This window comes from Emiliania huxleyi, assembly GCF_000372725.1.
Source record: "Emiliania huxleyi CCMP1516 chromosome Unknown EMIHUscaffold_20, whole genome shotgun sequence".
Lineage (NCBI taxonomy): Eukaryota > Haptophyta > Isochrysidales > Noelaerhabdaceae > Emiliania > Emiliania huxleyi.
This window is the reverse complement of record NW_005200600.1, coordinates 895,418-919,932: the sequence shown is the minus strand read 5'-3', so window position 1 is coordinate 919,932 and position 24,515 is coordinate 895,418. Positions and strand designations below refer to the sequence as shown.

At 64.8% G+C, this 24,515-nt stretch overlaps 10 protein-coding genes across 10 annotated transcripts in view; 7 read left to right on the top strand and 3 right to left on the bottom strand.

Moving 5' to 3' along the window:
- Positions 1-1,033: 1,033 nt before the first annotated feature.
- On the bottom strand, positions 1,034-2,688 carry EMIHUDRAFT_353329 (hypothetical protein). Its single transcript, XM_005781778.1, has 4 exons — positions 2,636-2,688; positions 2,385-2,521; positions 2,136-2,284; positions 1,034-1,956 (listed from the first exon to the last, which is right to left on the bottom strand). The coding sequence occupies exons 1-4, from the start codon at positions 2,639-2,641 to the stop codon at positions 1,880-1,882; spliced, it is 369 nt and encodes a 122-aa protein (XP_005781835.1). The 5' UTR covers positions 2,642-2,688; the 3' UTR covers positions 1,034-1,879.
- Positions 2,689-4,063: 1,375 nt separating this feature from the next.
- On the top strand, positions 4,064-5,838 carry EMIHUDRAFT_353328 (hypothetical protein; the record flags this gene model as incomplete). The annotated part of the gene is made up of 7 exons (XM_005781777.1): positions 4,064-4,251; positions 4,317-4,409; positions 4,480-4,528; positions 4,601-5,279; positions 5,349-5,626; positions 5,698-5,723; positions 5,793-5,838. A coding segment is annotated over one exon (465 nt), but the record flags the coding sequence as incomplete, so codon positions are not given.
- Positions 5,839-5,864: 26 nt separating this feature from the next.
- EMIHUDRAFT_49529 (hypothetical protein) lies at positions 5,865-6,050 on the top strand (the record flags this gene model as incomplete). The annotated part of the gene is made up of 1 exon (XM_005781776.1): positions 5,865-6,050. A coding segment is annotated over one exon (186 nt), but the record flags the coding sequence as incomplete, so codon positions are not given.
- Positions 6,051-9,024: 2,974 nt separating this feature from the next.
- Positions 9,025-9,634, top strand: EMIHUDRAFT_204061 (hypothetical protein; the record flags this gene model as incomplete). Its single annotated transcript, XM_005781775.1, has 3 exons — positions 9,025-9,126; positions 9,253-9,385; positions 9,567-9,634. The coding sequence occupies 3 exons, from the start codon at positions 9,025-9,027 to the stop codon at positions 9,632-9,634; spliced, it is 303 nt and encodes a 100-aa protein (XP_005781832.1).
- Positions 9,635-9,690: 56 nt separating this feature from the next.
- EMIHUDRAFT_204060 (hypothetical protein) lies at positions 9,691-11,976 on the top strand (the record flags this gene model as incomplete). Its single annotated transcript, XM_005781774.1, has 8 exons — positions 9,691-9,807; positions 9,878-9,978; positions 10,051-10,156; positions 10,347-10,430; positions 10,859-10,929; positions 11,279-11,431; positions 11,636-11,733; positions 11,882-11,976. 8 exons carry the CDS (start codon positions 9,691-9,693, stop codon positions 11,974-11,976), a joined length of 825 nt encoding a protein of 274 aa, XP_005781831.1.
- Positions 11,977-13,149: 1,173 nt separating this feature from the next.
- On the top strand, positions 13,150-13,547 carry EMIHUDRAFT_204058 (hypothetical protein; the record flags this gene model as incomplete). Its single annotated transcript, XM_005781773.1, has 2 exons — positions 13,150-13,465; positions 13,534-13,547. 2 exons carry the CDS (start codon positions 13,150-13,152, stop codon positions 13,545-13,547), a joined length of 330 nt encoding a protein of 109 aa, XP_005781830.1.
- Positions 13,548-13,717: 170 nt separating this feature from the next.
- Positions 13,718-16,419, bottom strand: EMIHUDRAFT_204057 (hypothetical protein; the record flags this gene model as incomplete). Its single annotated transcript, XM_005781772.1, has 2 exons — positions 13,718-13,749; positions 15,987-16,419. 2 exons carry the CDS (start codon positions 16,417-16,419, stop codon positions 13,718-13,720), a joined length of 465 nt encoding a protein of 154 aa, XP_005781829.1.
- A 432-nt stretch (positions 16,420-16,851) lies between these two features.
- EMIHUDRAFT_204056 (ribosome recycling factor) lies at positions 16,852-17,581 on the bottom strand (the record flags this gene model as incomplete). The annotated part of the gene is made up of 2 exons (XM_005781771.1): positions 16,852-16,977; positions 17,186-17,581. The coding sequence occupies 2 exons, from the start codon at positions 17,579-17,581 to the stop codon at positions 16,852-16,854; spliced, it is 522 nt and encodes a 173-aa protein (XP_005781828.1).
- A 381-nt stretch (positions 17,582-17,962) lies between these two features.
- Positions 17,963-21,290, top strand: EMIHUDRAFT_463052 (hypothetical protein). Its single transcript, XM_005781770.1, has 9 exons — positions 17,963-18,697; positions 18,949-19,090; positions 19,121-19,188; positions 19,283-19,451; positions 19,699-19,830; positions 19,876-19,996; positions 20,169-20,596; positions 20,671-20,872; positions 21,004-21,290. The coding sequence occupies exons 1-6, from the start codon at positions 18,015-18,017 to the stop codon at positions 19,909-19,911; spliced, it is 1,230 nt and encodes a 409-aa protein (XP_005781827.1). The 5' UTR covers positions 17,963-18,014; the 3' UTR covers positions 19,912-19,996; positions 20,169-20,596; positions 20,671-20,872; positions 21,004-21,290.
- Positions 21,291-22,990: 1,700 nt separating this feature from the next.
- The window catches only part of EMIHUDRAFT_463051 (hypothetical protein), a gene marked incomplete at its 3' end in the record, with an annotated part of 3,162 nt that continues 1,637 nt past the window's right edge, over positions 22,991-24,515 (top strand). The window contains exons 1-2 of the mRNA XM_005781769.1: positions 22,991-24,029; positions 24,261-24,339. Coding sequence (XP_005781826.1) covers positions 23,079-24,029; positions 24,261-24,339 — 1,030 coding nt within the window. The 5' untranslated portion in view covers positions 22,991-23,078. The remainder of the gene's footprint in view (positions 24,030-24,260; positions 24,340-24,515) is intronic.

Sequence of the window (24,515 nt, the reverse complement as noted above, 5' to 3'; positions counted from 1 at the left end):
TCTAAAGCTTGGCGACCGGGGGTCCGGGGACAGCTTCGACCCCTTGGCGGACCTAAACACTGCAACAGGAATCTTCTGTGCATGCACCAATCAGGTTCTCAACTTGTTCGACGCGAACGTCGACGCCATCAAGTGGATCGCCTTGGTGCTCGCCGTGTGGCATTCCCTGGCCTTCATGGCATGCTTCGCCCTCTGCTGCGCGGGGACGCGGCGCAGCACACGGCGGGGAAAGGTTTCGAGGGAGGAGGACATGGTCGCGGAATGATGATCAAGAACAGGTGTGATTCTTTTTGCTTGTGCTGCACTCATGCTGAAATTCTGCAAAAACCCGGCCGGCCCCTGCCCTGCCCCTACCTACCTACCTACCTACCTACCTACCCTTCTTAGGGAGGAGGAGTGCGCTGAGGGCGGTACATTATAGATCCTGTGGCATGAGACTGTCCCGCTCGCCATGCGCCCGCGGCTGTGGTGTGGGGCGAGTGAGTGAACGCTGAACGCACGAGAGTGTGGGGGGGGGGTGGAACGAGCCGTAACACCCAATCCCAAGCCTAACCCAGACTAACCCGAGACTAACCCGAGACTAACCCGGCGCTAACCCGCACTGGGGGGCATACGTTAGGATGGGTTAGTGTCGGGTTAGTGCCGGGTTAGCGTCGGGTTATGGTAACCCGTTCTAACCCCCGTGCTGACCCGTGCTGGGTTAGTGTGGCTTAACCCGGTGGAACCCACGGCTAACCCGCGCTTACTGATAGACTCACAGATGGGCGAAAAAAGAAAGAAAGAAAACAGACAACCCACGAGATGGGCGAGCCGCGCGTGTGTGTGCGGATTCTTTTTTCCTTCATTTCCTTCTCACAGTTGACGATGCACGCCATAACAATGGTCCTACTCTCCTTCGTGGCCTCCTTCGTGCCGTGCGCAGCATGGAAGTCGCCAGTCAAGCCGTGCGCCGACACTCGCCACGCCTTACAACTCAGATCCACTCGCCTCCCACCTCACCACCGCCGCCGCCGCCCCTCTCCCGCCGCAGGCTCCGGGCGTCGCGCGCGTCAGCTCCGTCCATGATGGTGCAGTGGTCGGCGGCGCCTGCGGACATCCTGTGGGCCGAAGCGGCTTGGGTCAACATGGGCTTGACGACCGGCGACCTCGGGATGGAGTGCATCTGGATTCCGAAGCAGTTTGTGCCGGATCAGAGCCGTGAGTGGTACTTCTGCAGCTCGGCAGCCGCCTACGACGCTGCCGTCACCTGCCTGGCGCTGCCCATGATAACAGCGGGCCGCAAGGTGTTCATCTGCTCGACGCCCATCGGAGTCGGGCCTGGGTACTCCGAGTGAACTCTCCGCTTGCAGAGGGGGCATAGTACGAGCGCGGTTCGGGACTGGTGGATGGTGGGAGGTGATGCATGCATATGCACATGCAACATCCGATGCTTCGATGGTGCATGCACCCAAAGTCCCTCGGGGACTCCGAGACGCCGGAAGGCCGCCCCCGCGCGCCGCGCCCTGTCGCGCTGGCTTCCCCGAGTCGCGCTTTTCCAGAGTACAAATTGTCATGTGTGTCCGCGCCGTTGCTTCTCTGGTATATGTGATGATCATATATGTGGGGAAAATGTGTGCTGGGGACGGCGGCACGCACAAACACCTCTGGAAACACCTGAATGCGGAATCAAACACCAAAACTCCAATAAATAATAATTGAAAGGACAAGAAATGTGGCCGGGGGGGGGGACTGCTGATGCGTGATGGGTTCTCTCTCCTATGCCGATGGAGGAGGATCAGGACTGACTACCAATGTCTCTGAGCACATGCATTCGACACGCGGCCTACGGCGGAGCTGAAGGCTCGCGCACGCGCGCAGACGCGCAGCTCCCGAGCTCTCGTCACGTGTGCCTGTTGTCGTTCCAGTCGACCCACGCCTCGCCGCGGAGCAGGGTCTCGAGCTCGGACTCGATCTCCTGCGGGGAGAGGGAGCGGAGGGGCGACGGCGGTGAAAGGAGGGAGGGGCGGCAGCATGGGCGGCGGCAGGGAGGCGGCAGGGAGGCGGCAGGTGGCGATTAGGCGGCGGCGACTGCGGGCAGCCGCAGCGGTCGGGCTGGCGGGCGGCGGGCGGCGGGCGGCGGGGAGGATGGCGCGCCTCGGGCTTGTAGATGCCGGTCTGCAGCAGGTTCTCCCAGAAGCCCTTCCACTCGTCGATGGTGATCTCAGAGTCGTTGTTGAGGTCAATCTCGTTGAACATGGCGTTCGTGTTGACCTTGTTGAAGGCCTTGAAGTGGTTGAGCGCCTCACTGGGAGGCGGAGGCGAGAGGAGGGAGCGGAGGTGAGTCGTGCTTGGCGGGAGCAGCAAGGGCGATCTCCGCGGCCGCAAGGAGCAGGGCCGCTGCGCACCCTCTCGTGATCTTCTTGTTCTGATCAGCGTCCATCTTCTCGAACATGTGACTCACCTTCTTCAGGATGGCATCGTTGGCCGGCGCGTACAGGTGGACCAGCGCAGGCGACCCGTTGTTTGTGGAGCGAGAGCTGTCCTGGAGAGCGCCGGCCGCGCCGGGTCAGAGAGAGACGGAGGGAGAGGAGGGCGTGTGTGTGCGGCAGGAGGCGGGAGCTGGGAGCGCGGCAGGAGGCGGGAGCTCGGAGCGCACCGCCATCGTCTGCTGGCAGGAAGCTGACAAGGCACAAGGAGAAGCGGGCGGCGCAAGGCGGACGTTACGGAAAGAATTATGTCGCCGCTATCGAACTTCGCGCCGAGAGGCGAGAGAAGCCGCGACTGGGAATAGCGCCGGCGCCGTCACAAAACGGGGCCGAGGAGAGCGATGTGAGGAGAGAGCGGGGTGGTGGTGGCGACGCTGCAGGAGAGTGACGAGAAGTGGCGGACGACCGCGAGGTGGCATGAAGGGTAGCAGTAAAGCGAAAAAAAATTCCTTACATCAGGCCAGCTGCGACGGACTGCTGCGGTCCGCTGCGACCGACTGACTGCGGTCCACTGCGGACTGACTGCGGTCCGCTGCGGTGCGATGTCGGAGGTAACCAGCAAGACGGCCGCGACACAGCTTGGCAGCCTGCTCAAGTCGCAGGTCGCATCGTGCTGCCGTGCTGCCGTGTACGACGAGCAGGTGAAGCCGCAGCTGCTGCCGGATCCCTGCACGCCTGGACCCGTGCGCGAGGCGCTGCACAGGGTGGTGGACGCGGCGTGGGCAAACAGCACCCGCGAGATCCTCCATCCGGGCGCCGCGCCGCCCGCGCCCTCCAACCGGTCGCCGGTGCTGTCGGAGGCTGCAGCGGTCCGCGAGGACGCGACTGGGTTTGAGGTGTGCCATGGCGACTGCCTCGGCGCGAGCTGCAGCGCGCCGAAGCTGCCTCGCTCGGCCGGCGCGTGTGCGGCGGCGGTCGGAGACGGCCTCCGGGCCGCGCGCGCTGCTCTGCTCTACCACTATGCTCCGTACGACAAGAGCGCGTGGGCGTGCCTGACGTCGCCGAGCTGGCTGCTGCTCGCAGTAGCGCTGGCGTGGCCGTGCACGCCGCTCCTTCGGGCAGCGCTGCTCGCCTCACTCCTCGCCTCGCTCGCCGCCGACGCACACTCGCCTTCCCAGCTCGTGATGCTCCGATGGTCGACCGCTGCTGATCAGAGCTAGTTGCTCGTCAGGCGGACGCCTTCCAGCTCACGATGTTCGTCGCGGCGCTGAAGGGCTCGCAGTGCGGCATGGCAGCACTCGAGCTCCTCCTCACCCTGCCTCCCGCCTACCTCGCCGCGGTGCTGCGAGACCGGCCCGCCGACGCGTTGCTCGGTGTCGGCAGCCAGACGGCGGCGTTGCTTTCCCTCGCCACTTGCCAGGCCCTCGCCTGGCTCGCGGCTCTGCGGCTGCTGCCGGCGGCAGCCGCGCTGACCCCCCTCTCCCCGCTCGGTCGCTAACCTCCCTGAACCGAGATCAGCCGAGATTGCCCGAGATGACCCGAGGTTTGGCCGAGGTCTCAGGTCGCGTGCTCGGCTTCCTCCTCACCCCAGACTTTTGGACCGGGCGGAGCGGCGGCGGCGGCGGCGGCGAGCTTGGCAGCGGCGACGACGACGGAGGCTGCGGCGAAGGCGAGGATGGCGGCGGAGGCGAGGTCAGTGGTGGCGACGGAGGCGACGGCGGCAGTGTTGGCGGCAGTGCCGTCGGCCGTTGCGGTGGCGGCGGCGGAGTTGGCAGCGGTGGCAGCGGCGGCGGGTTCGTCGCTGGCACGCCGGCGAGGGGGGCGGTGCTCTGCGGCTTGCGAGGAGGCGTGCTTGCTGCGTGCGGCTGGTTTGACACGAGTCTCTCTGACGGACTGGTCCCCGCTCGCCAGGCGTGATCGCTGCGGGCACGGCCCCGCCGTCGGCGAGAGGAGTCAGCCCCACTGGCTCCGCTTCCATCTCTGCCGCTGTCGGGCCCGGCGGAGGCTCGACCGCGTCGTGCGACGGCTTTGTGACTTCTCCCCTTCCGTGAACCTTCTCGGAACTCTCCTGCAGGCTTGCAGCTCCCGTCCGCCGCGACGAGTCCCACGCACAGCGCGAGCGGGCCCGCGCCTTTCCCCTCCCGACTCGGATGCCCTGCAGGAGCCATCCACGAGCCTACAGCCGCCTCTTGTAGGCCGGCCTCGCCCCGCGATTCGGAGACTCTGTCGGAGGTCCGTCCGTCGCCGATGCGTTCATCGCCGCCGCCGCCGCCGCCGCCGCCGCCGCCGCCGTCTGCTTGCTGGTGCCGTGGCGGCAGCGCCCCCCCCTCGCGCCCGTCTCGCCGCCTCTTTGCGCCCGGCTGCGAGGGCACCGAGGTGTCGATGCGCGCGGCGGGCGGCGGCGCGGGGGCGGGCTATGAGGCGGACGGGGAGTACGCCGCCGCCCGCAGCCGTCGCCAGTCGCGATCTTTCATCACTCCCGACGCGCCCGCGGCGCGGCTGCGGCTGCTGCTGCTGTACGACGCCCTCGTGCTGCTCTGCGTGTGCGGGGCGGCCTCCGCGTGCTTGGTCGTGATCTTTGCGACGCCAGCCGGCGACTCTGCGAGTGACAGCCGCGGCTGGCGCGCAGAGCTCACCCTCTTCCTCGCCCGGCAACTGCTCGGCCTGCTCGCCCTCCCGTGGGCTACGCTCTGCTAGACACTTCCTAGACACTTCCTAGACACTTCCTAGGCCTGCTCGCCCTCCCGTGGGCTACGCTCTGCTAGACACTTCCTAGACACTTCCTAGACACTTCCTAGGCCTGCTCGCCCTCCCGTGGGCGGTGCTCTGCTTGCCGCCCGCGCGCGAGCTGCTCACCGCGCGCTCGCCCACCGGGTACGACGCGGCGAGGAGCGTGCTGCGTCAAGACAGCTGTCTCGGACCCTTCTCGGACCCTTCCCGCAGGTACGACCGACGAGGCGCCTGCAGGCTGCTCGACCTCGACGGTCTCTCCGCCTTCGTCGGCCGGCTCCGGCCGATCCTCCGCTCGCGCCGCGTCCGCTCCGAGCTGTCCGCCTCCGACCTGGCGAGGCTCGACGGTGCCCTGCTCACTGCCGAGGGCTACTTGCGAGCTAACCCGCGCGCGGCCAAGGAGGAGACGGACAGGCGGAGAGACGCTGCCGACGCCCTCATCACTTCTGTCATCCGGCCGGGCCACCCGCTCCACCCGGCCCTCCTCCCCGAGGTGTGGACGGCGTCTCTTCACGCATGCAGCTGTGAACAGGCCACCCGCTCCACCCGGCCTTCTTCCCCGACCGCGCGCTGCTGCACCGCCACCAGGCGCGAGATACAGCATAGACAGCAGAGCCGAGATACCGCTGCACTGTGAAACTTCCGCGAACCTTTCAGGCGCGCGCCCTCGCGGCGGGGGAGCGGCCGGCGACGCGCGCCGCGCGGGCGGCCGCCAAGTATGGCGTCCTCTGGCAGCCCGACGCTTCGCAGCCGTCCTGCCGGCTGTGCTCGAAGCCGTTCACGCTGCTGCGGCGGCGGCACCACTGCCGCAGCTGCGGCCAGGTCGTGTGCGACAGCTGCTCGACCGGCCGCCGTCCCGTGCCGGGGTCGCCGACCCCGAAGCGGGTGTGCGACAACTGCGTCCGCGCGAGGAACTCCCTCAACGGCCCCGGCTTCTCGCCCGCGGCCACTGGGGCCAGACCGCAGAAGGACGGGTATATGGAGTTGGTGTGAGCTGCGTGCTGCTTTGCCGCTGCACCCAGCGATCAGCATCGACGGCGTGCGACGAGGATTCGAGGATAAGACGTGTGTACCGGTAGCTCCCTCTTTTTTGTGCTAGCCTGGGAGCTGGGGGGACGCGCTCCTGGTGATATGCCACTCCGCTCCTGCTCCGCTCTGTGACTCAGGTCTCATCAGCACACAGGTTCACAGCAGCCCCTACGCTCTCTCCCCCGACTCCTAGCTCCTACCAGCCGACCAGCCCGACTCTTCCCGCGTTGTGTTTTCCCGTCCGCCAAGGCACTTGGAGCACTCCAAGGGAACAAGTGCCACAGGGGTGACAAAACTCTTTTCCCAGTCTCGTGCCCAGTGTAAAGAAAGAAAGAAAGAAAGCGCAGCAACCAAGGAAGACCCCGCCATAAAAACGGTATGGCGGTGGAGTGCTCTCTACTGCCGCGGCGCCCCTGTCGGTTCGGAGGCGCCAGGCGGCCGCGCGCTTGGTGCCGACGTCGACCGGCTGCTCTCGCGGCGCCGAGACGTGCCGCTTTGGTCACGTCTCGCGCGCTGCGAGGTGCCTTTTGGCATGTGAGCGCTTGCCATAGACGCCAGGATGGTTGGCTTCCACACGCCTGCGGCCGCGGGCGAGCGGGCGGGCACGCATGGCTCGGCGACGCTCTGCGCGGGTCTCTTCGAGCTCGCAGCCCGCGACGAGCCAGCATGGCTCGTCGCTCGACGGCAGCCTGCTCAGTATGCTCTGGGCATTCTGTACAGCCTCGCCAAGCTGTGTGGGAGGGTCCGCAGGGCCAGGGCGGGCCGTCTAGGGCGCGACGGCGCGCTGAGTTGTACCATGACTATGAGCTCTCCGATCGGGTCGCCGGCAGCGGGCTTGCGCGGCGCGCCGCTCGACGGCAGGCTGCTCCCCACCCTTCCAAGAGTGTCTTCTACCTCGCTTCTCCTGCTGCAACCGTCTCCAGAGGGGCCGGCGCCGACCGGGCCTCGCTTCGCCAGCACTGCCTACGCCTACGACACACGCGTCGGCTCGCCGCCCGCGTCGCCCGCGGCGGGCCCGCGTGGCGCGCTGCTCGTCGGGAGCGTGCTCAGTAGGCTGTGCAGCGCAGCCTGACTCACTCAGAGCGCCGCTGATGCGGCGTCCGTGGGACCGCCGGCGGCGCTGCTGCCGCGCACGCTGCGCTGTGGGCGTCACCATCGTGTCCTCGCCGCGTCGCCGACGCCACTTGCGGCTCGCGGCTGCCCTGCCCTTCCCTGCCATCGCGCAAACAAACACACACACACACAAACACACACACATTAATGATCGGGTAATAATTATTAATTATTAATCATCGGGCGGCGGCGCGGCGCGGCGGCGGGCGGCGCGAGGCGGCGGCGCGGCGAGGCAGCGGGCGACGCAGGGCGGGGCGGCGCGGCGGCGGGTGGTATAATTACTTATTAATTAATTAATAATGAATTAATAAGCATCGGGCGGCGGCGCGGCGCGGCGGCGGGCGGCGCGGAGCGGGGCGGCGCGAACATCTGCTCTGATCAGGTCTCCGGCCTTTGAGGCAGGGCAATGGTCGCGCCGCCCTCGACTCAAGGGGCTGCCTTCCACCCGTAGCTGCTCAGGCCGGGGGAGGGGGGGAGACCTCCTGTTCCTCGCGGAACGGGAGCAGGCCCCTCCTTGCCCGGTCTGCGATGCAGGGCGGTGGTCGTGCCATCTTCGCTTCGTACACAACGACCACGCCGCAACCGTCGCCGGCGCGCGACACGTTCCCGTAGGCAGGACTGTCCTCGTCGAGAGTGTGTGCCGCCAAGGCGGGACGCACTCAGGGACAGTGCCGACGGGACGCGGCTCGAGAGACGACTCCCGCGAAGGCACACGGCTGGCATCCGTGGCGTGGGGCTCGTCTTCGAAAAGTCGGGCATGGCTCTACCCGCAACTTTCTCGCTAACACGCGCGCACTGCCGAGCCTGCGGCGGGCGCGCTGAGGCCGCACGTCTACCTCCGTCATAGTGCCACGACGTGCGGCCTAGAATTCGCACACGCGCCTCTGCTCGCATACACTCATACAATGAATTGTCATCACCCGTGAGTGCGAGATAGGGCTAGCCGCAGGCAGCTAGCCTCTGAGGAGGGCGTCCATAGACACCTCACTAGACCCCACACACGATCTCGTCCGTGCCTCGCCGGGCGGCGAGATTGCTAGAGGTGGAGCAAGCCTGCTCTAGCCTCGCATGTTACTTCCTGTCGTCTGTTGTGTCGTTGTGCCCTTGTTTGTACTCTTGGCACCGTGGAGTGCTGGGGGGGGGCGACAGGGAGGATGTGGCCTTGAGTTATGTGTACGCCAACTCAGGATGTGTGGCAGCCAGCTGGCTGTGTGTCTTGTGAGCCTGTTTGTGTCTGTGTGTCGCTCGTGCGTGCCGTCATCATCTGTCTAGCGTCCACCCATCCGCGTTGGTGTCCAGTCCGAGCCTGGCTGTTCTTCACACCTTTCTACCTACCTAACCTAGGGAGGGATGGGAGGACGGCACACCGCCACCACACAGGGATTTTAAGGAGAGGAGTGTGGTGGTGCTAGCCGTCGCCCACCCTTTGTGTAAAGAAAGAAAGAAAGAAAACAGACCAACCAAACGAGGGATGGGAGGACGAGGACAAGGTCCCCACCTGCACGAGCAGGATCTTGGAAGGACGATCAGGGACACAGGGGAACGGGAGTGGGGAGCGCATCGCGACACGGAGGGGGGCTGGGCAGGGTTCACCCACACGACAGGGTCCCAGGGATTCCTCTCTCGTATCTAAGCGCATCGCGAATTCTTTTTGCACGGCGGCGAGCCACTGAACGCCTTCTGAGCGCCGCCCAACACCACGCTATCTGCGTTCGGAGGGGCACCGGTGGCTAACGGCGGCGCAGAGATGTGCAAGCCCAATGCCGCCGGCTCCTGCTACGCCTTTGACGACGCAGCCTCCACGCCGACCGCTGCGGCCGATTCTGTGCAGCACAGGATAACGGAGATGGTGCCCTCGCGCGCTCTCCTCCCGCACCGCCATCGTCCCTCCCGCACCCGGCTCTCCTCCCGACTCACAAGCACTCGAGAGGTGACGCCCGCCGAAACCGCGGCGTCCTGCCCCGACCATCGCCAGGTCTTGACGATCAACAAGCCCTCGAAGTCGCACCCGATCGGGCTAGTGCTCACGTCGTCCGGCAGAGACCCGCCCATTGTCACAGAGATCGACACTGAGTCGCCCGCGCAGGGCACACTCAAGCTCGGAGACTGTGCGCCCTCCCCGACACAGCTCACTCGAACGCACACACACTCGAACGCGCCTCCACACCCCCTCACGCGGCCTCTTGCTGATGCTGCTAACCCGCCCGCTGCGTGCGCGCCGCGCTAGTGCTTTTGCGCTTCGGGCTTGCCCACCGCACCTCACCTTGCTCCCCGCACGACTCACCGCAGGCATCGTCTCTGTCAACGGGGACCCGGCCGAGGGCGCGCAGGGCACGAAGGCGCGTCTCATGTCCTAAAGCTCCTCGCGCCCGCGTCACACTGAGTGATGATCATCACCCATCAGGGCCTCCTCATGTCCTCCAAGAAGCTCCTCGTCGCGATCTGCCGCGACGAAGCTGCCGCCGCCGCCGGCGACGACGCCGCCGAAAGCCAGCTCGCTGCCGAGCTGGCGTTGGACGCGACGGCGCAGGTGAGACACGAGCTGGCTTGCCTCCGATAGAGATGCACTGTCCGATGACTGCTCGCTCTGGTCGGCGCAGGTCTTCATGTTTGACCACACCGAGGTGGACGAGGCGGACGAGGAGGTGGAGGGCGGGTCCTCGACCGGCATGGGGGCGCGCGTCATCACCGACCAGGCGCAGTCAGACTCATGAAGCAGACTCATTGAAGGGATAAATTAAGCAGTCGCGGTGATCACTGATGAGTGAAGAAGGGTCGTCCTCTCGCACCGACCCCAGGCGCAGCAGACGCTGCCGGAGCAGCGGCGGGCCTTCAAGGTGTACGACTCAAACCGCTCCTGGAGGCAGTGGGCGGCGGAGGTGCGGAGCTCCGCCAACGCGCGCCAGAGCGGAGGAGGCGGAGGCGGAGGCGGAGGCGGAGGAGGCGGCGGAGGAGGAGGCGGAGGAGGAGGAGGAGGGCACCATGTCACGCTGGCGCGCACGAGCAACGTCGACAAGGCGCGAGGGGACAAGGGCGCCGGGGCCTCGGTCCGCTTGAGCCAACGAGTAGACTGCAAAGGCATGGCCTCCCTCAGGCGCTGGGCAAGGCGGCGGGCCTCCACCCGGCGAGCAGGACGTCGTCGCTCTCGTCGATGTACTCGGAGCCGCCCGCGCCGCCCGCGCCGCTCGCGCCTTCCGAGATGGAGGCTGCCGAGAAGAAGCTCCGCAAGCTGACGTCCGAGGTGGGGCTGGTGGTAGTAAGCACTGACTGCACTCCCGCAAGCTGGCGTCCGTTGGGGCTCACACACGCGCACACGCACACACACGCGCCGCGCCGCGCGCACACTCTCTCACACACATACACACTCGCAGAAGTGACCACACCCTGACCTCTCACCATACATCAGCCACACAACACCCTGCACACAACACCCTGCCGACCCTCAGGTGAGGCAGATCGAGCGCGCGCTCTCCCTGCAGGCCAAGACGGAGCAAAAGGCGCGGCGGGCGGCCATAAACAGGGCCTTCTCCCTTCTCTTCCCCCCCCCCACCCCAGTCTGACCCTCTCTCTTCGCCCCCCAGGCGCGGGAGGCGTCCTTCACGTGGAGCCTCAACCCGAACCGCGAGAAGATCGAGACGCGCCTCCACCTGCAGTCGCTGGCGCACGCACTAGCAGCAGCAGCAGCAGCAGCAGTAGTCGTCGTAGCAGTAGCAGCAGCAGCAGCAGCAGTGCTAAAGACGCGCCTTCACCCGCAGTCGCCGGGGCCGTCTCTAGCGACTGCCTCGTACTTCCTCGTCTCTCAGGCTATCACGCGGATGGGCGACTTGCGCGAGGAGAAGGAGGAGCTCGAGGGCAGGCAGAGGGAGACGAGAGGGAGAGAATGCCGAGATGCAGCCGAGAGATAGCCGAGAGACAGCTGGAGAAAGGAGGTCGAGGCAAGGCAGCAGTGACCGCCCTCGCTGCACCGCAACCCGTGCAGCCCCGTTGCCTACTTGCCTTAGGCTCATCGCCGGGCTGCGGCGGCGCGTCGACGCGGCAGAGGCGGAGGCGGAGGCGGCCAAGGCCGAGCTGCAGGCGGTGAGGGAGGGCCTGGCGGGCGGGCTGGTGCATGAGAAGGGGCCGGACTCCGCCGAGGCGCTCGCCAAGGCGCTCGGGTACTGAGGGGTGGCGTCGGCTATTGGCATTATGTAGAGCTATACTCGAGTGTTCGTTGAGAAGGGGGGGGGGGGGGGCTGAAAGTAGGAGATTGTTGGAGCGAATCTCGGGCTGTTGGTGTTGCGTGTTGGGCGAGCGCGGCACATTTTTGCATTGGGCTTTTTCAAAATCGACCACGCTCCACCTCCAGCTCCACGCTCCAGGCTCTCCAGCCTCCACGGTGCCACCGACTGCGACTCGGTCGTCGGTGCCGAGCGGCCCGGGGCCGGCCAAGGGACCAAATTGGACGGGACCGCGATCGGTTTGTAGTAGTCTAACCGCCCAAATGATTTCTGGCCTCTCCTGTGGCCCCGCCGCAGGTCCACGTCCGACGCGGCGGCGCGGCGCTCCAAAATCCGCACTTTGCGAGCTTCTACGGGAGTTCACGCCCGGCCTCTCCGCCTCGTGAGGCACACACCATACTCCGTACGAGTCCTGGGGCCGTGCGTGGGCCTCTGGTCGCGGCGTCTGGAGCTTTGACCGTCGAACATCGGCCGTCAACTAAGCCCTCGAGCGAACGTGTCCGGAGAGTGAGGCTCTTGGACGGGTCCAGAAGCGGTGTGCAGTGGACCCAGTAAATCGACCCCCGGAGTACTCTCAGCTTGGCCCCCGCCACTTGCCACCCAGACGCGCCCCCGGACAGACGCAGGAGCGCCGACAGCGGCGATGGTGCTCCGCGACGACGCCCTCCCGACGAAGCCGGATCTGGCGGGCGACTGGCCGGCGGAGCCCGGCGCCCAAGATTATCCGAGATCGTGAGGTCGTGAGGAGCCTGGATTACCCGAGATCACGAGATACCCGCGATCGTGATGAGATGCGCCGAGAGTACCCGAACACACACACACACACACACACCGCTCACTCACGTGGCACTGAAACCCGCGGCCGAGCGCTCAGCAGCGCTCCGACCGCGATCCGATTGTGCCAGATTCGCGGCGCTCGATCCTCGGAACCAGCCGCTCGCGTGGCGGTCGCAGCACGGCGTGCAGCCGGGCACGGGCTCGCTTCAGTGGTGGCTGTGGGGCGAGGCGGGTACGCGCGGTGGCAGCTCTCAAGTCTCAACTCGTGTTGGCGACAAGTAGCGTTCGGCATTCTCTCGAGCTTCTCGAGGCGGATATCCTTTGGCCGCGTACCCGCGTTGGGTATAGCGAGGATTGATTGGTGAGACGCGATCCACGCAGGCGTGTTATCTGACACAAGAAGTGGTCGCCCTCGGCGCCTTGAAGCCCAATGTGCGAGAATAAGAGCGTTTGCCATACCGCCATACACAAGCTCATATTAAGTGAGAAGGCCGGGGGCAGCGCGGCCAAGCCCCCAGACCTAGAGCATGACCTAGAGAGCCGTGATAGACATCAGTCTAAATAAAAATAAATAAAAACGGACACCTCTACTCTAGGGGAGATACCACAGAGATATGGCATATGGCTTATGCGTTATGGGTAAAAAAAAAGGAACAGGTCCCCGCCCGTGCGATCTTTGTGCAGCTGAAACGTGCAGGGTTCTGTCCCAGTTGACATATCTCATATTCAGCAGCAGTCTAAATAAATAAACAAAGAGCTGGACAAATACCAAATTCCAAATCGCAAACATAGAAACCCAAACACAGGCGGCGACGAGCTCATAGGAGAAGGAGGCGGGCACAAGTTCCAAGGACGCACGAGCGAGCGAGACAGCAGCCATGACGATGATGATTCAGCGCGTGAACGCCAATTCGCCGGCACAGGCCGTGAAGAGCCGCGCACGCGGGCCGACGATTACGCAGCTGCGTGCCAAGCAGGCCGCTCTTGTGGCCGCATCCGAGCTCGCGGCTTCGAGTGATGCCGAGGCGAGTGTGGTAAGGCACTCGCCCGTTGACGAAGCCAAGCGGTGGGCAAGCGGCAAAGGCCGCAAAGTGGGCTTCGCAAAAGCACGTGCCACCTTCCGTGGCGGCGGCACGGGAATCGCGGCGACGGCGGCGAAGCACGACTCGCTCATCAAGAAGGCCCGCTGGCGCGGTACCGAGCAAATTGCCCGGGAGACTCCGGCGGGCTCTGTGTCCGTAGTGACGATGCCGCACCGCAAGGACTTAATAAATAGAGCAGTCAAGACTGTAGACTCCAGGAGAGATGGGCGACGCGCACGAACACAGAGCTCAGACCTCAGAGGCACAGTGCGCACCCCGCCCCGCTCACAGGGCGTGCATCACACAGGCGTGGACTGTGATCTGTGTGACTCCTCGGGTTTCTGGGACTCGACAGAGAGGTGTGCTAGTCGCTACAGTCGGACGGCTCCGGCACGTCTAAAAGAAAGAATAGAAAAATAAATACAACGGACATCCCAAGCTAGGGCTGGGTCGAGGACAGACACGTCCCCACCTTTGCAGAGGATTTTGCAAAAGCGAGGGGGGAGGGCGCATCGCCGCGCGGAGCGGGCTGGGCACAGGGCACAGGGGATCTCTCTCGCATAGGATATCCGCCGCCGGGTTTTCTTATCGGCGGCGGGCTTTGAGCGATGCGTGGCAAGGCGAGTCGCAAGGCCGAGGAGCGGGCGCCTACGGACACACCAAACAAGGGGTGGGAGAAGGACAGGGTCCCCACCTGCACGAGCAGGATCTTGTAAGGACGATCAGGGACACAGGGGAACGGGAGCGGGGAGCGCATCGCGACACGGAGGGGGGCTGGGCAGGGTTCACCCACACGACAGGGTCCCAGGGATTCCCCTCTCGAGAGAGATTTTTAGCAATACCAAACAACTCTAACACTCACACGTCATTTGGGGCCTGGAGCCCTGTTCACGCGCGCGCGAGACGTGCAGACAGGGTTGCCAGGTGAGAGCGAATGGCGCGGTTCACGCCTCGCACAAGAGAGAGAGAGATGCGCTCTGCATGGTGGGACATAAAAGAGAGCGAGTACTTGGGCGAGTAGGCCGTGCGGTCGACGCTGCCGCGCGCGACTTTGCGCGCGAGGCGGCGCAGCTTGAGAACGGCGGTGAGCGAGAAGCCGCCGCCGAACGTCTCGTGGAGCAAATAAATAAAAATAAATAAAACGGTCACCTCTACTGTGAGATGGGTAAAAAGGAACAGGTCCCCGCCCTTGCGATCTTTGTGCAGGGTTCTTTGTGGGTGTGGTCGGCGACTAGCCGGGGTCGCAAAGACCAAAGAGCAAAGTCGCAATAGAAATTCTCATGAAAACAAGTAGAAAATCGCGCAAAAAAGAAAAATCGCGGAAAAATAATAAACAAAAACGGACACCTCTCTACTGTGAGGTGGGTAAAAAGGAACAGATCCCCGCAATAAATAGAGCAGTCATGTCCAGGGAGAGATGGGCGACGCACACGAACACAGAGGGTCAGTGCGCACCCCGCCCCGAATAAAACGGGCACGCCAAACGAGGGGTGGGAGAGGGACAGGGTCCCCACCTGCACGAGCAGGATCTTGGAAGGACGATCAGGGACACAGGGGAACGGGAGCGGGGAGCGCATCGCGACACGGAGGGGGGCTGGGCAGGGTTCACCCACACGACAGGGTAATAAATAGAGCAGACATCTCCAGGAGAGTAAGTAAACGGACACCTCTAGTAAAGTTGTTATTGTCTTTTGATTTTTTTCACCTGAGGAACCGCGACGACTCTCGCGATGCCCACAAGCCGCGCTCGTCAGCCCTCCCTCCACGCGTCTCGCTCCCAGTCGTACGTCCACCGCACGTACCTCCCGCCCGCGCCGCTGCGACGCCCGCCAGAGCTTCCTCCGCCTCCTCCTCCGCTGCCGCCGCCTCCGCCGCTGCTGCCTGCGAAGCGCTCCACGGGGTCGAGACCGAGGGCGAGGGCCGCCTGCTCACGCGCGCGCGTGTGTGTTGGGGGTGAGACGAGGTGGGGGCGGGGGCCGGGGGGGGGGGGGGGAGCGAAGGGTGTTTGTTTGCGGCGGTGGCGGCGGCGGGAGAGGGGGGGCCCACCCAATCGTCCGTCGCCGAGCGGAGGAGGATGACTCCGAACGAGCCCACCCAGAGGCAGAGGAGCGCCCGCACCGCCGGCCACGAGGCGGGGAGGAGGGCGTGGGAGGCGGAGGCGGCGTCGGCGGCGGCGGCGAGGAGGAGGAGGGAGAGCGCGACGGCCGACACCTCGGAGACAAGCACCACCGGGTGCTTCGGCGCGCCCGACCTGCTCACAGCACGACATGTGGAGAGGTGTCGGACAGCACCACGCGTGCGTCCGGTACGCCCCAGACCGCAACGCGCGGCGAGACGAGCGCCACAGGTGCCGGAAGGCGCGGCGGCGGCGCGGCGGCCGTGTGCGGGCCTTGTGCTCGGCGGCAGCCTGCTCACAGCTGGAGGCGTGAAGAGGCGCCGCGGAGGGGCGGTGTGGTGCGGGGCCCTTGGCGGCCTCGACGAGCGAGGCGAGGTCGCGGCGGACGCCTTAATCACAGGGAAAGCTGTGTTGTGAGTCGCAGATGCTGAGCAAGCCTCACCGAGGCGAGTCGGGTGGCGGCGGCAGTGGCGGCGGTGTTGGGAGTGTTGGCTGTGAAAGCGGTACGACGATACACCGTCGCGGGTGGAGGCAAATACAGTATCGAGCTCTGCTGCCGCGTAGTCAAACGTCTCATTGTACGTCGCAGCGACCCGCTGCAGTCCGGAGGTCAGCTCTTGGTCGAGCGAGTCGCTCGTCTGCGCGAGGTCGCGGTCAAACTCGCGCTGAAGCGCGTCGAGCTCGGCACTTCCGGAGACGAGCATCGCGTCTAGCGTTCTCTCCGCCCTCACCAGGTGCTCGTGCTCCGGAAGGTCGGCAATGTTCCGACGCAGAGAGCCCGCCAGCGCGTCACCGACGGTCAGCGTGTCGTTTGCGGCGGAGGCGACGACGCGGGCCCTCGGTATGATCTGCACGCGGCGTGGCAGAACGAGCGAGAGGCCGAACAAAGCCGCGAAGGGGAACATCTGCTCCTGGCGTCGCAATCTGGTCGGCAAATCAAGGGCGTCCATCTGCAAAAAGAAGAAAAACAGTCGCACGTGTTGTTTTTTCTTTTTTCCGCACTACTGTGTATGCTCAAAAGCAAAGAGACAGCTCGGGTACGGCTAGCTAGGCCTAGGGTATGGCTATGGGTCGAGAGAGAGAGAGAGAGAGATTTTTGAAGACCAACAAGAAACACTCTCACCGTGATTTGGGCTCGGCAGCTTGTTTGTTGTTAGCCCTCAGCCGAAGCTGGGGCCGGTCCCGTAGCCGAGACCCCGAAGACGCGAGAGAGCCCCGCCGGCCGAATGGGTCGTGAGACCGCGGGTTCAGCGTCGTGCGCGTGCCCAGTTTTTTGTTCAACGCAGACTCCACTCATGAGTCATGTCTATCCATCATAAAGCCGTATCGAGACATCGATCATCGTCACGTCCCGCTCTCCGGACTCGCGCGGGGCGCCGGCCTCACAGCGTGGTGATCTCCTTCTCGCGCGCGCTGACCGCCTCGTCGAGGCTGCCCTCGTACTTTTTGAGCTTCTTGTCGACGGCGCCCTCCTTGTCCTTGGAAGCGTCCTCAGACAGGCCCGCCGCCTAGGGACGGGAAGGTGGAGCATGAGGACCCAGTCTCGGGAGCCGCACGGCAGTAAAGAGCAAGGCCTGGTGCACGTGGGTGCGGTGTGCGTGCGTGCGCGTGCGTGCGTGCGTTGTCCGTGCGTGTGTGTGAGTGTACTTCCGGTTTGTTGTGTTTGCATGTGTGTGTGTGCGTGTGTGTGTGTATGCTGCGCTGCGGCTACGCCACCTTGACGGCCTTCTTGATCTTGTCGATCGCGTCGCGCCGGACGTTGCGCAGCGCGGTCTTGCCGCCCTCTCCGATGCCCTTCGCTGTCTTGGCCAGCTCGACTCGCCGGTCCTTCGTCAGCTGCGGCACATTCAGCCGGATGACGGAGCCGTCGTTGGAGGGCGTCATCCCGATGTCGGACGCCATCAGCCCCTTCTCGACGTCGCCGAGCGCGGACTTGTCGTACACGTCCACCACCAGCTGCGTCGCCGTCGGACACGTCACCGAAGCCAGCTGCTTGAGCGGCGTCGGCGTGTCGTAGTAGTCGACGAGCACGCGGTCCAGCATGTCGGGCGTCGCGCGGCCGACCCGCAGCGTGGCGAGCTGCTCCTGCACCGAGGAGAGGCTCTTCTTCATCCGCTCCTCCGCGTCGCTCACCACCGCGTCCAGGTCCACCTCCGCCGCCCCGCCGCTCGCCGCCGGCGCCTCATCCACCTCGGCCGCAGCCGTGCCGCCGCCGCCGCCGCCGCCCTTGCCCTTCTTGGCCTTCTTGGCCATCATGACGACCGGCAGCGGAGCGTGGGCCGGCGCGGGCCGGTACGGCGACGCGGCGCGAGCGTGCGGAAGCTGCACCGCGGGCAGCCACGCGGTGCTGCAGAGAGCCGCCAAGACGGAGGAGAGAGCAGCCATCCGGTCTGATCTCGACCAAAAGAATAAGCACAAAAATCACAGGCTGCAACAGGTGAAAGAATTCTTTTTAGCATGGCGTCGCTTCTGAAATCGACCTTGCAACTTAGTGGCCGCAAGAGAGAGAAGAGAGAGAGTGCCGGCCGCAAACACTGACCGTCGCATGGCGTCCAGTGGCGCCTCGAGCGGGACCTCCTCCAGCCTCGCTCCGGAGGAGAAGGGCGCTGCCGAGCCCAGTCAGAGCAGATCTGCGAACGCGCACAGCACAGCCAGCATCATCTTTTCAGAGCCTTCGCACCGGCGACACGGTCGGCTGAACTTCCATTGGGTGCTGCGGCTGAATCAGCGCGCCCTGCCGGCGCTGCGCGTCCTCACAAACTGGAAGGTCGAGACGTACATTCAGGAGCGGAGAGCGGCCGGGTGCGTCTCGAGCCGCGACCGGCTCTACCGGTTCCTCGCCTCGCCGACGTCGTCCGGCAACGCGCTGATGTTTGCGCTGCTCATCCTCGCCGTCTCGTTCGCCTCCATCATCACCTTCGGCGTCGAGTCTCACCAGCACTCCAAGCAGGTCTCGTCGGCGCTCGAGCTGTACGGCGAGAATGCGACCGCCATCGAGGAGCACCTCGGCAGCCTCACGCCGCCGTACGAAGAGCCGCTCTTCGCCTGGAACTGCGTGCTGGCCGCCATGTTCACCGCCGAGCTCGCGCTGCGCCTCGCCACCTACCCCACCCCGCTGCGAGACTCGGAGTTGTGGGTCGATGCTCTCGCCCTGCTCCCGCTGATCCTCCGCATCGCCTGCGCCTCCACCCCCGAGGGGGACCTCTTCTACGAGTCCGCGCTAGAGATGTACCTGCCGGGCCAGTACTACCAGCCGGCGGGCGGCACCTTCCTCCACCTCAACGCAGCCTTCTCCTCGCTGCGACTGCTCAAGCTGACCAGGCACATGCTCGGCTGCCGCTAACGCTAACCCTAACCCACACCCTAACCCTAACCCGAACCCTAACCTCAAGCTGACCAGGCACATGCTCGGCTGCCGCTGCCGCTAACGCTAACCCTAACCCTAACCCTAACCCTAACCCTAACCTCAAGCTGACCAGGCACATGCTCGGCTGCCGCATCCTCGGCCAGACCCTGACCGAGTCCTTCACCGCCCTCCTCATCCCAACGTACTTCCTCTTCATGCTCGTCACACTCTTCGGCGACTTGTGCACGCACCTCCCTCCTCCCTACCCCGTCACCGTGAGCAAGGAAGCGCCCCCTCCCCCTCAGGCACGCTGCTGTTCGCGCTCGAGTACGCCCCGCACGCACTCTGCCGCCGGCGACCAGCAGCGGCCCATGTGAACCCCACTTCACAATGGATAGGTACGCCCCCTGCGCAGAGCGGGACTGATGAGACAGGACACAAGGAGACATGACTCATACATTCGACAGGTACGACCCCTACGCAGAGCGGGACGGCCCTCGCGTCCTCGACATCCCCACCGCCTGGTACCTCATCCTCGTCACGATGGCCACCGTCGGGTACGGAGACTTCTCGCCGCAGACCGCCGGCGGCAGGATCCTGATGGGGCGCGTGACGACCTCTCCAAGACCCCGTCCGGTGACGAGGGCTTGGATCCGAGCCACAACACGCACTCGATAGGTTCGTGATGATCTCCGGGCTGACGGTGATGGCGATGCCGCTCGCCATCGTCGGCAACAACTTTTGCCGCGCCTGGGAGGCGCGGGCTGCCCTCCTACTCCCCCTCCCTCCCCCCCCCTCCTACCCCCCCCCTCCCCCTCGAGTCGAGGAGGCCGCTGCTGCGTCACTGGCGAGTCATGCGTCGGCGCACTGAGTCGAGATGTAGGCGCGTGAGCTCGCCCTGATCGCCGAGGAGATCAAGCTGAGGCTGCTGTGGCGGGGGCGCAGCCTGCACGACGTGCTGCAGGCGTTTGAGGACTTTGACTCGGACCGCGACGGCAGCCGCACCTGCCCCGAGGTTTGGCTGGCCGCTGCCTTTTGAGCAGGCTGTACCTTTGGCTAGGCACTTGCTCGTACCCAGAGTTCAAGCAGGCGGTGACGGCGGGGATGGGAATCAACCTCGAGGGACGCAAGCTGCGCTCCGTCTGGCGGCAGTTCGACCACGACGAGTCCGACTCGATCCGGTGCCACGAGATGCTGCCGAGATGCTGCCGAGATGCTGCCGAGATGCTGCCGAGGTACAGCCGAGATGCGGCGGTCTGGCCTAGAGTCTGCGCTCTCTTGTCCGCCGTCCTCTCCTCTCCCGCCGGTGTCCTTCTGCAGCTACCACGAGTGAATGCTGTCCATGCATGCCAGGTACCACGAGTTTGCGCACGCCCTCTTCCCCGAGCTCGATCCGCAAGAGATGGCCGAGTCGATACAGCAGCAGCGGCAGCAGCAGCTTCGGCGGGAGGACTCGCAGCGGGAGGTGATGCAGGCGATACAGCAGCAGCAGCGGCGGCACCAGAAGGGAAGGCGTCCCCGCGGCGGCGGGAAGCGCAGGTGGCGCGAGTCAGACGTCTCCAACATGTACGAGTCAGCCAATCGTGAGGCGCGGGTTCGCCCGTACGCTGACGGAGCAGAGGGCCCTGGCGCCAGCGCCTTCAGCGCCGACGCCGACGCCTCGCCTTCCGCCGCCGCCGCCGCCCCGTCCTCACTCGCCGCGCCCGCCGCGGCCGCGGCCGCCTCCGCCGCCGCCTCCGCCGCCGCCGCCGTGCGATCCGTGTCCGCCGCGCTCATCGCGGGCAGCCCGGCCCGCGGGGTGCGCGGCTCTCTGACTGCTGTCTCTTTGACGGTGTGGACACCGCTCCCCGCGTAGGCAGCCCGTCGGCGGAGCCGCGCCCCGGCTCGCCGTCGCTCGCGCTGCCGCTCGACGCCGGAGAGGGGAGGGGGCGCGTGCAGCTGCGCGGGGAGGCTCCGCGCGTGCAGCAGTCTCCGAGCGGCTCGAGCTTGCGCGAGGTTGCGAAGAGCTTGGCCAGCGCCGCGGCCGACATTTCCGCGCGCCAGGACGAGCTGCACGGGTGAGATGCAGCCAAGATGCAGCCAAGATGCAGCGTATGGCCCGAGTCCTCCCCCTGAGAGTCTGGCCGAGAGCCGGTTGTGCGTGAGGCGAGGGGCGAACGAGGCGGGAGGACCTCTCCTGCACCCATAGGTCGGTGGAGCGGCTTATTGCGGCGCTCGGCGCTGCAGAAGCGGAGTCGGCGGGGCGAGGGTGCCTCCCGAGCTAGGCGCTGCTGGCGGTCAATTGTAAGGTACCGCAGGAGCCCCAGCGGTCATGCGGGGGCTCTCACATGCATGCGAGTGTATAGTAAGATTAGGCGCATATGTGGCGCAAGAATATGTGGCGCATCTAGGGCGGCACGTCTACGGGGTCTAGCGTGCAACTAATTACGTCGTACTGTGAAGCTCTGTTTTTCGTACCTCACATCTCACAACAACAACGAGTTTTATTGATATTGTGCGCGCACGTTGGGGCCAAATTGTGCGTTGGTTGTGCCATTCTGCCAACCCGTGAGGGGTGACGAAAACGAACAACGCACCAGGCGATCTGCCTGAGAACGCGGGGTCGAATCGTTGGAGGCACCTAGAGCAAAATTGAGCCCGCTCAGGCGTGAACAAAAAATATAAGGGTCGACCAGGTTTCGAACCGGGGGCCTCCCGCTCGCGGGACGGCACTCGGCGAAGAAACACTGGGCAGGACGGCGCCGGCGGGCGACCTTGAGCTATGTAGCGGGGGAATTAGACACCACACAGACACCAGAAGGACGTCATTAGTACGAACCCTCAGAAGGCCATCGCCATGGGCGCCGAGAGAACATTCGACATTCCCCCGAGAAGACAAAAAAGAAAAAAGAAAAAGAAAAAGCCTTCGCACCCCCTCCTCTTGCGCAGTGAGCCCCCCGCTATGTGTCGCCGTTATCGGGGCACGCTATCCTGTGCAATCAGGGCAAGCGGGGGCGGGGGGCAGTCCCTCTGGTCCGATACTGGTGTGGTTCTGTCTCTAGTCTCGGAGGGGGGCAAAAAGATAAGAATTGAATTGGGGTTTGGGGGGGGGGGGGGGCAAATTGTGCAATCTTGAGAGAATTGCACGCAAAACGTTTCTGGACCATTCTGGTTTACACATTACAGGAAGCGGACTGCTGCGTCGACCGTCGTTTGCGCATTGTGGCTCTACGGCTTAAATGACTAAAATCAAAGCCGTCTGGAGCCGTTGTGTGTGATCTCACAGTAGAGTTGTCCGTTTTTATTTATTTATTTATGTGTGTGCAACATGCAGATGTGCATGTGCATGTGCATGTGTGTGTCCGGCTGTATGTGCGTTACTTTTCTATTGGCTAGAACCATGGAGGACGAGCACGGCCTTGTGGTACCTACCGCCTGTGGCCTGTGGGCACGGCTCTCGGCGCACCCTGCGGGCGGCGGGCAGTCCGTACCCAGAGCCGTGATTGAAGACGGCGCTGGCCCAGACAGGCAATGCAAGGATGGCTAATGATTAGCCTCCGGCGCTAGTTGCGCGAGGCCCTGTCAGGCGGTGGCGTAGGATTAGTGGGTGCTGCTGGGGATAGCTCGGAGATGCACAGGCGCACCTGCTGCCGCCAGAGAGGAGGTCTACGGATGATGAAGGTCTCGTCGGCGTGGCGCCGCTACTCGTCGCTAAGTCCGCCTGCGGTGTGTGTCGCGGGCGATGGGCTTCCGTGTGGTCCTCCAGTGAGAAGCGGGCTGGAAGGCAATGCGTCGTGTCGCTTGCTGCCACAGACGGTGCCTGCATATGACGCATCCATGAGGAGCTGTGCCGCCACCGTCCTTGGCATCCGCATAGACGAGCAACACTCTCTCTAGACGAGCTCGCAGATTGGTCCGCGTCGGTGGGAAGCGATTGGCTACAGCACGCGGGACAGGGAGCGCGCAGATGGAGGGGCGCCGCACGGCCGGTCGGTGCTGGATGACAAGGAGTCGTCGGCCGGGACGCGTCGCTTCGAGTTTACGATTGTGGCAATACCCGGCAGAAATACCCGGCGGAAATACCCGGCGGAAAAGAAAGCCACCTAGATAAATCGACAACAAAACAAATCGCAACCTGCGGCGCCTCCTTGTTTGCAAGAAATTTCTGGGGTCTGCACCTTGTTGCTGGATGCAGTTGCTGAAGTGACAGGAGTAGCCGTCGTGCCCAAGTCCATGCGCTCGCCCTGCTCTCGCTGAAATTTTCCAGGTCGCTCTACGTCTTGAATGTGTCGAAGATATCGCGGCATCTCCGCCGCGGCGCTGCTGGCCGGCGTCTCCGTAGCGTCCGCAGCACCTGCCTTCGGAAGCAGCCAGGGCCTCGCAGGCGCCGAACCCATGGCGGCAGCAGCACAACCCCTCGGCAGCAGCAGCGTTGATTTCCCGCGGCTGGCTGCCAACCACTCAAAAGTGTTGAGTTACATCATCGGCATCGTCGGCGCTGGCGGCAAAGCCGAGAGCTTCCCTCTGACCACCGACCTGGCGACGCAAGGCACCGAGTTTATTGCCGAGGCTTTCGCTGCCATCGACTTGCTCGGCAGACTGAGCTGGCTGGAGTTTGCCAAACCCGACCATCACCTCCTCCGACTCGCGGCCAACCCGCATCTCCTCGCCATGCTGGTGCAAGTCGCGTGGTCCACCTTCTTTCCGGATCCGAGACTGGGCGTGTACAGCCGCGCGCTCTCCTTCCTCCTCCTCCTCCTCCAGCTATTCCGCAACCCGCAGTTCGACCCGAACGCGCCCCCGGTCGTGCCGCTGGCGATTGACCTCCGGGAGGAGGTGGAGCCTCTTGTGCAGCTCTCGCCAGAGACGGTCCCGTGTGGGCACGCCGGCACGCTGGTGCAGGCGTCGCACATCGCCGGCGGCGGCGGAGCCTTTTTCCGCGCGTACGGCGAGGTGATGCACTCGGGGCTCGTCCCTCGCCACGCTAGCCCCGGCGGGCAGGGCGACTGGCTGCCTGGTGAGGACCCGATCCAGGTGATCCAGTGGGGCCTCGGCCCGTTTGCGTGGCCAGCCTTCCGCAACATCTCGCCGTGGGGCAGCGAGCGGATGGGCGTCGGCGGCGCCGGCTGGGCTCCGGGAGAGCAGCCGGCGGAGGCGTACTCTGCGTACCGCTACTCTGACGCGGCGCTCGAGGCGCTAGTCTTCGAGGGGTGCGGCCAGCACCGCGTGGTGAAGGTTGACCGAACTCGGCCAGGCGCGACACTGCCGAGACATCTCCCTCGCCACCGCCACGCCTCCCAGCTCTCACTGTGGTCGCTGCTGCCGCGCGGAGCACGCAGCCGCCTCTCTCCCTGCCGCTCAGCTCTCGTTTTCTAGCGCCCTTGTGACCTCGCGCCGCTCTCCCTCAAGTCGGCGCCTCGCACCTCTGCCCCTCTGCCCGACCCCAGAGCTGCGCTAGCCCCGCAGGCAAAGGCCACGCGGCTCTACCCTAAGGAGAAGAAGGTGGTGTGCACCGACATCTTCAAAGAGAAAGAGTGCGTAACCTGTGTCGATATCTCTGTCGGACGATCGTATCTAACAAAAGCGCCCCCGCTGTTTCTCTCACACACACCCTCACTGCCGTTCAATACAGTCGTGAATGTACGTGACTGTCTCTGTGCGATTTCGGGCCCGGGGTTGTGCGTTTATGTGAACCCGGATCCTGAACCCTCTGCCGCTCCC